General features: G+C 35.2%; 1 protein-coding gene across 8 annotated transcripts in view; it reads right to left on the bottom strand.

The window, feature by feature from the left end:
• The window catches only part of NLGN1 (neuroligin 1), a 424270-nt gene that overhangs the window by 213221 nt on the left and 198228 nt on the right, over positions 1 to 12821 (bottom strand). For 6 of the 8 annotated variants that reach the window (XM_061367066.1, XM_061367068.1, XM_061367069.1 and 3 more), the window contains 2 exons: positions 11819 to 11878; positions 2632 to 2784 (listed from right to left, as the gene is read on the bottom strand). In XM_061367066.1, coding sequence (XP_061223050.1) covers positions 2632 to 2784; positions 11819 to 11878 — 213 coding nt within the window. The remainder of the gene's footprint in view (positions 1 to 2631; positions 2785 to 11818; positions 11879 to 12821) is intronic. The other 2 variants (XM_061367073.1, XM_061367072.1) reach the window with 1 other exon arrangement.

Below are 12821 nucleotides of genomic sequence, written 5' to 3'. Positions count from 1 at the left end.
GTCATATGAAAGTGAGAAGATTGATCTTATTTGCTCCCTACGTCTTCTCATGTGAAAAGAAATCCCTATATTACTTCTTCATGTAGAGCAAGGCATTTTAAGACAGCAGCGAAGTGAGATCTCCTAGATCTGTCCCACAGGCAATGGACAATGAAGCTTGAACCTCTCACCTTATGGGATATGATCAGATAAGGGAAGCTGAGAATTTGTCAGCTGTGTATTTGTAAACCATACCTTATTTAATGTGATTGCAAAGGACAACATTCTGCTGTACAGTAACGAACAAGAGTTTCAGAACAGCAAAAGTTGGTATCTACTCTGATTATGCAAAAGTTCTACTCTGAGACCATGAAACAAAGGAAGGCAGAAAAAATGAAAACTATGCAGGTTTTCTTTTTTGATTGCCCAAGGAAGTTGTGAATGCTCCATCCCTGGTGGTGTTCAAGGCCAGGTTGGATGGAGTCTTGGGTGGCATGGTTTAGTGTGAGGTGTCCCTGCCCATGGCAGGGGGATTGCAACTAGATGATCTTAAGGTCCTTTCTAACCCTAACTATTCTGTGATTCTATGATTCTGTGATTACAAGTGTGTTTCTTCACCAACTATTCAGTACATCATTTGTTATTTAATACATGGCAGATAAGCATTGTACGCGATATAAAATACATGAACAACTTCTACATATAGTTAACAGGTGCAGTTATTTTACTAAGAAAACCCTGCAAGCCTGCTACAGGGTTATTTTAGTTAATTTGAAAGTAATTTCAAGTATTCATACCAATCACTGAATTTTACAATGAATTTTAGAGGTTTTACTATAACAGGTCTCACTTGAAAGAAAATTATCTCTCTGCCCCTTGAGGCTCTGTAAAGTCCACAGAGTCCAAAGAACCACAAAAACACAAACACAGATGAAATCCTCCTAATCTCAGTAAGATGTTAGCAGTAGGTTGTCTCAAGAACCAGTACCAAATTACAAGTGCAAAAGCCATTATCATCAACAAAGGTGAATTAATTTTCATCTTTCAAGCAACTAGCCCTTTCAAACACTAAAACTACAAATGATTTAGGAATTAGACTAAACAATTTACAAAAATAAACAGTGCTTTCAGATAACAGATACTTTATTATTGGATGGAATACTCTACTGGCATATAATAGAAACAATTGTTTAAAACATCAGAGATGAGAGCACAGTGTAAAACTAAAATGTTGATTAGAGGCACAGATTACAGGTTATTAACTGCTGTAATACTACGTGCCTACATCACCATACAAATTGGAAGAGAGGAGGAGAGAGAAAAACATACAAAATGTCAGAATTTCCTTGCTTAAGGTAGTACATCACAAATGAAACCTCCAACTTGATACGAAGGAGATAAATCCAGCAAAAAATAGTTATGATGTGTCTGGAAATGATTCAGTCCCTTGTAAAACACAACCACAGTAGATTAAGTTTCAAAATCTAAAATAAAAATCCACTTCCTTCCCTCCAAACTGAAGTGCATTCAGCCAAATTTTTAACAAAAATCTAACTGTCGGAAGAATATTACTCAGATAAGCAAACCAGAACTGATGGTTTGGCAATTGTGCTAACTGAATTCAAACCACAAAGAAACTGAACAATGATGAAAGAAACTGATCACATGAAAGAAAACTAGAGTAAACAAGAGTAACAGACATATCTAATGCCCATGAATAGAAAACAAAGTTAACTGGTCTTCAGAACCAACTCTGCTGTGAATGACACCTGGCCTATCACACCACTTCAGAAGTTACAGGGAATACCCCTATACCTATGTAAGTTTTCTGAAGTTACTCTGCTGACCTTCACAATTTCCCAAAATTTAACTCCTGCTTTCAGAAGTCTTAACATGCAACATTTCAGTAGAACATACAGAAGAAACAACAATCGTATTGTCTCAAGAGCTGGCAAACATGTATCACAAATGTGACTCCATTGAACAAACATCAAAATATAATTTTTTGCAAATACAAGCTACAAGAGGGATACCACACAAGTTTACCAAGAGCATAAGCATGCCCTATTCACTGTATTTGAAACAACCAAAAGTAACTCTATTTGCTCCCTAATTTGGCCTAGAAAAGAAATACTGGGGGTATTTGAATTATACTCAAAACGCTTTTCAAAAACACAATGAAGCACCAACAAAATAGGTGCAAAGTACAGCTCTTACTAAATAATGTATTCTTAAGAACCTTAGCTTTTCAAAATATGAAAAAATCATGGTAATCAAAACTTCCAACAGAAAACCCTTTTATCTATCACTTTACATTTCTTAGAAAAACAACCTCCATTACCTGTCTACAAAAACAAACAAACAAACAAAAAAAACCAAAACAAAACCCCACCAAACAGTATTATTTACAGGAAAAAGACAAACCCAGCGAACTCTTCTGTCTGAACAGCTCAGCCATGGGAACACCTGTTTCATTCCCTTAAAAGCATGTCAGCGGATTCCTCCAGATGATACTTGCAGTGTCTTCATATCATCCCCGGAACACAAGCCTTTTGTTTTACAAAGATTTTTTTTTTTTTTAATACATTCTCACATACAACATGAATTGCATTTCAGACAGCAGGGATTAATTGAAAGCTGAAAGTTTCTTACCAAGTACCCCAAGGCGATAGTTGACTGTGATGACTATCACATTCCCATAACTTGCTAGAACACTGCCATCATATAAGTTTCCAGTGCCTTCCATGTAGGACCCTCCATGAATATACACCATCACAGGCTTAGGTCCCCCACTGTCCCGAATGTCTGGAAAAAATATTAGGACACGTTTTACCTCAGGAAAGTACTAAAGAAGATACATGCAATATTTAATATTTTAGTGAGGTTATTTTTCTTGAAGTGTTTCTCAAGCAACATCTTTTTACGTAAGGAAATGGGCAGGTGGGCATGGGTTTTTTTTGTGGCTTGCTTGAAACTGAAGTTCATATTTTTAAAACACTTGTTGGCCTCAGAAAAACAGAAAGGAATTGAAAATGGTAACGTTTCTTCATACACAATAGAACCGTGGTCTGATTCTGTTCCTGCTGAATTTGACATAAAACATCTACTACTAACATTAGGGTGTGCTCATTTAGTCAGTCTCAACACTTCTGAAAGCTTAGTCCATCTTTCTGTTTACTTAGCTAAAGGCAATTCCCCATATTAAGATAAACAATATTTCTGCTCATAAGAGTCTTCCAGTAAGGAAGCAATCAAGTAATTCATAAAAAGGGTGTATAAGCAGCTGTCTTTTGATAGATGTGAAGTCTAAGTTCTCAAAAGGTACCTGAAAGCTGTTTAATATTAGATCTCAAATGGATATTATTTTTAACCTGGGTAGCCTGAAGTTTAGGGTGCGTGGGTCCTTCTTATTTTACTAAATCGTGGAAAGGACTGTTTACTTGGAAAAATAGGTGCCTACATTGAAACTACTTGCAAAGTTTTCAAAAGTGGCTCTGAATAGAGGTAACAATTTTAAATCTCAGCAGCTCTGCCATACTCTCAGTCAATAAAATTAGATACTGACATACTGGTTTGAGTTTCTTTTTAATTAAGATATTGACTCGGGTATCCCTTCCCCCACATAGTCCTATTTGCAAATTGATGCATCTACTCAGAAAAATATTTGGAATACTTGAACACCACTGCTCCTTGTAAGGAAAGTTGTCTTTAAGTACAAACTCAAAGCAACAGTTAGTGGTGGGATAATATATATTTTTAAAAGTTTTTTTTAAAGTCTTTTAAAGAAATCAGCTAAGGTGTAAATTTAAACTTTTACATCTGGATGAAACTATGTTTTGATCTCATGTACTAGATGCCTGAGTCTTTCCCACTGGCCAAGTCATAATATTCCTTAATAGCCCCTAAAAATCAAGAAAAACAATAGCAAGAGAGCATATGAAAACTTCCAAATGAGGAAAGAAGAATATTCTAATTTCAAAATCTTTTTTTGTCATTATAACAGTATTCAAGTGACTTCCCTGAGTACTCACTTCACCATATGAAGAAACTTCAGGTGTACTGTTTACTCCTTTGACTTTGAGGAATCTTAGTTAAGAAGCTTTCAAGTAAGCTCTCTCTGAAGTTGTTTGAATTATTTCTGAAACACTGTAAAGACTGGTAGGTGAGGAGAGTTGCATGAAAAACCCCGCTTTTTGAATTTGCTGAAAAAGATCAGCACAGATGTGTCTGTTTATAGAAAGCCAGTTGCTATAGTTATATGCAACAATATAACATATTGTTACATGTTATATAACATATATGTTATAACACATAGATGTTATATATAATATGTTATATTCTTGATTCTAATTTCAAGAAAATGCCAGAACAGTCAAGATTACAAATTGGATCTACCATACTGGAAGTACTAGAACAATCATTTATTCAGACCAGAAGGACAATGCAAGCTTGTGCATGAAATTGCTTGTATTGTTTTCCTCACTGAAGCATATAGTAAGGGCTTTCCAATATGCAATTTTCAGGGTGTAAAGCTATGGAGATTATTTACCTTCATTGTACACAGAACAGAATTATGAGCTCCTGAGGTTTAAAACCTACAGCAAGGAAGAAGTCTTTTCAAATTCATATACTGTTTTCAGTAAATGGCTTGTTCATAGTCTATGATTCTCTTTTTTTGGAAACAAATATGGATGCAATAATAAATTATTAATCTGAAATCACTGTGTGACTGTTCCCAGCAGAAATTGTACACAGTTAATTGTATGCTTGGTGGTAGCACAGGGGGAGACTGTCTCAGAATTCCTCTTTAATTAAAATTACATAGAATTACAGAGCACCAACTGCGAACAGTAATGAAACATTGGCCTGTTTCTCTGGAAAATAATATTGGGATATATAGAAAATAATGGGAATCCTTCCTCTGAGAAAGGAAGCATATATTCATGAGTGAGACCTACGGCATGATTCTCTGAGAAAATTCTGTCTATATCATTGTTTTGCTATTGCCTACTACTAATATTCTTGTACAGGTTGCAGTCAGATAGACTGATTTTCATCTCTGCCTATGTGCCACATCAGAGATCACTGCTGCAACCTATACCTAGGAATATTTGAAAGGTGTGAACGTTTAGCTGAGAGAAAACTGTTTAACAGATGTAGTTAACTAGTGGATATTATTAAACAATAAGAGCAAAGGAAGAAAGAAAAAAAAAAAAACTCAGACCACAATCAAGATTTTATTTCTACCTGAGAGTAAATGTTCTCCCATCAAAACTACCACCCTTTAAAATGGAAGAAGTATTAAGACAGTGTTCTTGAAGAATATTAGGAAGAAAAATTTTGTGAGGAGAAATTTTGTATTTGTACAAAAGTGTAAGAAAGATGCACTTTTCAAAAGTGTTTATTGGAGTTAAGTGCCCAACTCATCAAAGAAAATAATTGAGTTTTGGGACTTAGATACTTTTCAAAAGCTGACCATAAATGATTTGATACATCTTTCTTTTTTTTTTCCTGCAGGCTGGTATGAGCCCTTTGCATGCATGTGCTGGAATGGTCTCAGTAAACTGTAGCTACACATTCTCGTGCAGATTAACATTTATTCCTGGATGCAGATTAATAGTTACTTGTGGAAGTAGCTCATTCTGAACATGAAGAATTGGGGTGCAAATGTGGTATTCCTGCCAATGTAGATTTATATACTGATTTAATTTAGTTGTGTACTGTACTTTTTGTTGGATATTATGAAGTGTTGCTTTAATTAAAAAACAGACAAATATTTTCAAAGACACATGCAGTAATAGTGCTGTTCAAAATCCTTCTCAAATACAACTCTTCTGTTTTCATTCACACACAACATTGGTTATGAGTGCTGTGATTTGTTCAGTTTTAATTTGCTAGCTCATAAAACATCTAAATAGGTCTTACTGTATAGCAAAGAACGGTCTTATTTATGACATGTACATGAACTTTCTCATTACAGTTTCAATCATCTCCTCTGTTCTGTACCTTTCTAATGTTTGTTGCCTCTACTTTTTCTGTCTAGTTTTAATTATGTTACAGGCAATTTAGGAATAGGGCTGTCTTATTCTGTGCTCGTAACATCACACAACAGGGAACTGGGTCTGACTGTGAATACCAGTCACAATTATCATCAATAACAAAACATAATTATAGCTTCAGTCATTTGAAGCTGATGTGAATTGGCCACATGACCTAGCAAGTATAATTTGCAGGGAACAACCAAAACAGGAAAGGAAGAAAGCCTACCTGGAAACAATTAGTTAGTTAAGCACCTATGTCACAAGCATGATTTTGGTAATTGTTATAAAGAATCATACACCTTGACATAGAGCATTAAGTAAATCTTGGGGTTTGAATATGAAACAGCATAAGAATGTGGAAAACTTTTAGACTGGTTACTGTAAAACCTATGTACTCGTTAGGCGAATATGGCTATGTGTGTAGCTCTTGCATAAGCTTTTGTCCTAAAATATTTAAGTACAGCACAGTACCAATCAGTGCAACTCTTAATGATTTAAAAGCCTTTTAACAGTATTTGACCTTTCAGGTCAAATCTATCAGATGCCTCATAGACACCCTGCTATTTTAATAAGCTAGTGCACTTAACAGTGCTAATATGCAGACATCCATTAATGCCATGTTTTTAACATGTGATATAAAACTAAATGTCCTGACACTATTAAAGTAACTATTGAACTTCTGATGGGAGCGTCAGCAAGGTTCTAGACACATTTAATTTTAAAATATAGCCTGCAGCCACCACATTTCAGAAAACAGAATGATCTCCTTGTTTGTTTGTTTTTGTATCTTTCAAACCAATGGATCATTTTGTGCATTCTCAAACACTTAACTACCTCTACCTAAAAAATTATTTGAGAACCTGATGGAGGATGCTATGAATGTATATTATAACATAAAAAAAGGCCTATGCTTTTACAGAAAATAATCTGGATCATACTTTCATTAGAGTAGGACCTCTAAGACACTAGGACACCAGGTAAGTGTCATTTTAAATTATTAAAGGTGGTGGTTAGAAATGCAAAAACTGACAGACTTTTCACCGTACAAGCAATGCTTGGCAGTGCTAAAATGTAATGGAGCCCCAAAGCAGTGCTTAAATTAAAGGTCTTTCAGAATTTTTATTATGCACATTTCCAAGTATTAATAACATCACCACAAAAACTCAACATAATCTGACCTGAGGTTCTCAGTGTAAAGTGAAAATATAATTAGCAAAATTTAATATTCAAGTTACATTGGAATCTGTGTTTGGGAACTGGCATCACAGAACTAAGATGAATGGGTGACAGGAATCACATATATGTCTAGGTGTATCAATCAGCAAGTTCACCTAAAGTGGTAAGATCTGTGTTATTCCAGCCTGGCTGGAACTCATTAAAGGCTGTAATTAAGGCTTGAGCATGTGGTTGCTTTGTGAGGCAGACAAATGTGTTCTGCTGTTTACTGATCTCTGAAGTCCGAAAATGAACTGCCAGATGGAGATACTTTTTTTTCCCTCTTTCCTTAATGCCGTGACAGTTGAAAGCAGACGAAATGCCAAACTTAGCAACCTAGTCTGTTTTAATACTAATGGAGCAATAGGGGTTTTTGGAGAAGATCCTCAATTCTGAAATGTGCTCTTTTGTGCCAATGATGCTACGGTCTATTAAGCATAAGAAGGGATTTGCAGATGCATTCTGCATCATTAGCAATTTAAAATTTAGGTGGATTTTTTGTTTGTTTTGATTTAAAACATGCTCTAGACCAAAACCCTCCTTTCGTCAATGAAGTCCAACAGGCCATATAAGACAGAGCATCGGACTAAATGATCAGAATCATCACAGTTACAGCCTGTGAACAAACAGCAACATCTGTCCCTAATCTGTCTCGTCTTTCACAGAGAGACTGGAATGGGGAAGGAAAGGGTAGAAACATCTAGCAATTACAGTGCAGACCCCACTTCTGAGGAATGTATTCTCAGCTCCCTGCTTTACTATGGACACGGTGTCTGCATTCCTAAAGCTTAGCGTCTCTACTTCTCATTTCTAAAAACTGCATATAGCATACCTCTGTCACAGAGGGATACTGTGAAACTGAATACATTAAAAACAGAGATGCCTAAAGAACATTTGGGACTAAATAAGGATTTAATATTGACAGATTTATGTGCTAGGTAAGTTCTGTATGACACAATGGTGGCTGAGAAGAATTCATCTGTGAGCAATCCTTCACAATATTTCATACATCACTAACTACCTAGAAGTCCAGTTCTGATCCCTGAGAACACAGGCTGATTAATGATTTCTGTTGCTGTATTTTAAGTCACATTAAGTATTTTAGCATATGGGAACTAAGAGTGCATAAAGAGTCACTGGTTTGTTTTGGTTTTTTTTTTGCTATACTTTGCTATAGCAAATTAAATAAAATTAAATGATTACCTTACAAAAATTAAGACTTGAGATATCAGGATTAAAATAGTCTATTTTTTTAAACTAAGCCTTGTTTCTAGGCTGGGGAAGGTATAGTTTATTTAACTGCTCAGCAACTTAAAGTTAAAACTTGCATCTACACTACATACCGCTTACCTGCATATCAGCAAATAGGCCTATCCACCACTGTTATAAAGAGGAAAAGCCCCAGTGCTCACTGGTTGCAGATGTTTTTGGTACTATCTTTTTTTTTTGTGCCTGCTTAATATTTAGTTCTATACTTACTGAAAAACAGGTAAGCAATTTCAAGTGTAGATGTGAAAGGGTTAAATTGAAATCAATATTCATCTAGACTGGGAGAAAATACATTTATATAATTTCTGACCTATCACAAATTTCCCACTCACAGAATCTGAAAACTTCATTTTTTTAAGCAGCAAATTTGCAGATCATTAGCTGGTAATGTGCACCACTGCCTTTGGGTCTTTTGAAAACAAAAATGAAAAATGATCTAATTAAGCCTGGTCTCCTGGTTGCAGTACATACCAGAGATCCAAGTTTGATTACTGATTCCAGTGCTTGTGCTGGCAAGGTTTGGACTACAATAGTGTGGTAGTGACATGTAGCAGCAGATGGGAGTAGGACTATTGAATGCTGTTTTAAAATTAAATCTTCTCATCAAATTCTGATGTTTGAGTAATGCAATGCAGAATACTTTCCAGACATTTGATCCAAGAAGCTGATATTAAAGATCTTTCTTTAGGAAAGGTACAGTATAAGAAATGGACATGGGAGCTTCAAATTTCTTAATACATAGAACCTCCTGAGCATTTTAAGAATCAGTGGACACTGTTTATGTAGCATGGATTCTATGGTTGTATGACACATTTGTTTTTCACCGTGTATCACCCAGTCTCCCTAATACTCCAACTTTATAATTCATTCAGTTTGGCATTTGTGGGTTTATTTCTGTCCCAGTTATTCATTTGTAGATTTTTACATTGAATAAATACTACCATAGTGCAAAATGTATTTGAAGGATTTGATTGATATTTTAGCATAAATCTAGACAGCTAAGATGGCTTTTTTGCTTTGCCTTTCTCTTTCCTGCTACTTATACCCAACTCCATGACTTAAATTTGTGAACTCTTCAGTTCTGCATATGCAACAAGTGCTAGAGTTTCAATGCAGAAAAGCAGGTTCACAAAATGGAGGTCACCTCATACTGCTCCTCCACCAAGGGATAGCGAAATGCAAGGCTTCAGTAAATAGGTTTTCTACCAACCAAGCAGACATTCTAGCAGCATTCAGTGTCTATTGATCATAAAAATTTAAATTTGCCCCACCTCTCTATGACTCTCAGAAGCTGTAAAAGTCTAATTACTGCCTGCATTCTTCTGCTGGCATGGAAAGAACAAACCTGTCACTTGTATTCCAGAGAAAATTAATCCCAGTACTATCAATTACAGAGATTTATTAGTGTTGTAAATGTTTCTTCCCCTCTAGTTTGACTGCTGTGTTCTTACAGCTCTTTCTCTCTCTCCAACTGTCAATGTGGGAGACAGGTTTTCTCTGACATGGACACTTGTTCTCCAAAGACTGAGATCCCTACTCTCATCTGATTCTACTTACTAAACTGATTTCTGATAGCAAGCACTCACTGCTGAATTTTAGCAAAATTAATAGTCTCTTTTAAGTGAGGGTCTAAACAGAGGAGGACTCAACAAATATAAAGCCATTAGCATCTGTCTTGGCAATTATACAGCAGTTTAGAAGAGCCATTAAGGTCCACTGGATGAATAACCCAGGTTTCAAATGCTTTCTTAAAACATTGTTAAAACAAGGCAGAGTAACTTCCCCAATGCCTAATCCACTGTCACAAGTCTTGGAGAACATGCAAGAATGTTCTTTGCAATATTTTGCCTTGAACTAATGTATATCTAATTCCTTCATATATTCTAATATTTGTATATTCTAATTCCTTTACTGCTATTATTATTTTCCCTTCAGTGTCTGTCCTAGTAAACTGTCTTTATCTCAAGTTTCACATCCCCTCTGCCCCTGCCCAATTCTCTCCCCGGTCACTGGGAGTGGGGAGGAATAGTGAGTGAGGGGCTCTGTGATGTTTAGCTGCCTGTTAAGTTAAACCACAACACATGAGGGCTTTCAAAGGAGATTTTCAGTCTCCCTTCAGTTATTGGGTAAGAAGTAAATGCTCATATTTGCCTTCCTTCATCTTTTGTGATAAGATTGCATGTTTCTGTTTGAGTAAAACACTTAATGTTCTGTGATGAAAAATTTCTGAATTAAAAGCCTTGTAGTACAAGTTAGGCTTAATCTTAATATCTGGCAAAAAAAAAAACCCCAACAAACCAGATATTAAGAGGGAAGCAACCAACAACTCTACCAGTCTCATACGGTAATTTGTTTTACTTGTTGACCATAAAATATACAAAACGTGCGTTTAAGATTCAGAACTTTGAAGCACATCTACTTGAAGGGATACTGCTCAGAAGAAAGAGCCTCTTGTTACCATCTTCATAGCCCTGAAAAAATATCAAACCTGCATAAATTATTTGATTAGTAGACATAATTCATAACCAGAATAATATGCTTGACATTTCAAACTTCCAATTTTACTTAGTAATATGGTTTTCTAAGGGTCAACACAAGCAGACAGGCATCTTTATATGCTTGTAAAACCAGAAGGTGTCAAATTTCTTTAGATGACCATCGGTTTAGCTCCACTGAATTCTCTGGCACTGCATAGAACCTCATCAGTTGAAAATATTGTCTCCCATTCTAGGGCTACCGCTCTTTTATAGGAAGGTGGGGTAATTTTGCATTTGTTTGTTCATGTCAATATAAGTGAAAAGGTTTTGTATTTGGGGAAATTCAGTTGCTTAAGAGACACTTTCTAAGAATTTTATGTATTTTCCTTTAATAAACACAACGTTTTCTATGTTTATCAAACCGATGTCAGTGAAAAAAGAAACATCTTTGTACTTGGTGAAATACATAGGGTTAGAATACATGCAAAAAGGTGTACAGAGAAACTTTAAAAGAGTGTTAGTTTAAATACTATGGACAAAATTCAGTCAAAAGGTGGGATGCAACATATTAAGAGTCCATTTCAAGAAAACAAAAAAACTCCTCTTTAAATATTGTTACTGTTTTGTATCAAAATGTAGAACTTAACAACATTCTTTCTTTAAAAAAATTAAAAATATATATATATGTATAACAACAAGCAAGAAGACAAAACACATCAAAAATGGGAATAAAAAAAAAAAACTCTTCAAAAGAAGACAAGAAGTCAAAAAAAGAGGGGAGAAAAAAGATTTTCAGGGATCCTTGTCATGCAAATCAGTTTGGCGGCAAAAAAATACCTTCATCTTCAGCACCGTCATTATCACCTAAATCATCTGTCTGTTTCTTTGTAAGGGGACCTAGGATTGAGAACGGAGAAAATGGAGGAAAAAAGACAATTCAAGAATATACAAGACTGAGGAAAAAAACAGTGAATATTAAATTCCCATGGATGTTTCAAGAAAAACATTTGCAGGGATGGAAATATTAGTTTCCAACAACCAAATTTTCATTATGTTTTTCAAATGTTACAGCAAGACCTTCCCTAGGGGGTATGGCTATTAGAAACATCTAGCACAAGAACCAAAGAGTGCCCAGTGCTTTATTGTTTTTAAATGAAGAATCAAAGCTTGTTTACTAAAAGCATACCCACCATAAAATATATTTATCCACTTAATTTAATTGGTTTTTGTTCTTGTTATTAGGAATCGTGGAGACAAGAACTGCCAAATTACCTCTTGCATTTGATGCAATAAGGTGGCTAATAAATGTCTTCACAGTTGGTTAAAACAGTATTTTCTGTGAAATGCTAATTCACATTTGTAAGTTGAAGCATTTAAGCTTATAATTTACAAAGATAAGCAGGGTTTACTTTTTTTTTGTTTTGTTTTTTCCACACTCATTTCATTCTCTTTTAAATAGAATTTTAGATTCCCTTGTAACCTTTGACTACCTACTGAGGTATTTATAAAGAAACATGAAAATCCATAGGTGAAGTAGAAACAAGAGTGAAATCCTAGAACAACTGAAGACAATGATTTTTGCCATTGATTTCAATACAGCCAGGGTTTCATGCACAGTATACAAAAGTTGCATTGAATATGGAACTGAATTTTTAGCCTGGGCAAAATACATTATATCATAATTCTTTATTTCCATAAATAGATGGCAAGACAAAAGTCTTTCATGCCCAGCACCTGTATTATTAGCAAGTGGTAACAGATTCATCATATATTTCCAATGGGGAAAATACCCATTCCTTTCCTGAGTAATAAAAAAAATACACCAGAAGGAAAGTCAAAG

Source organism: Neopsephotus bourkii, unplaced genomic scaffold, assembly GCF_033783945.1.
Source record: "Neopsephotus bourkii isolate Nb327-2 ecotype Australia unplaced genomic scaffold, CSIRO-AGI_Nbou_v1 NB_1373, whole genome shotgun sequence".
Classification (NCBI taxonomy): Eukaryota; Metazoa; Chordata; class Aves; order Psittaciformes; family Psittacidae; genus Neopsephotus; species Neopsephotus bourkii.
This window is presented reverse-complemented; position numbering and strand designations above follow the sequence as displayed.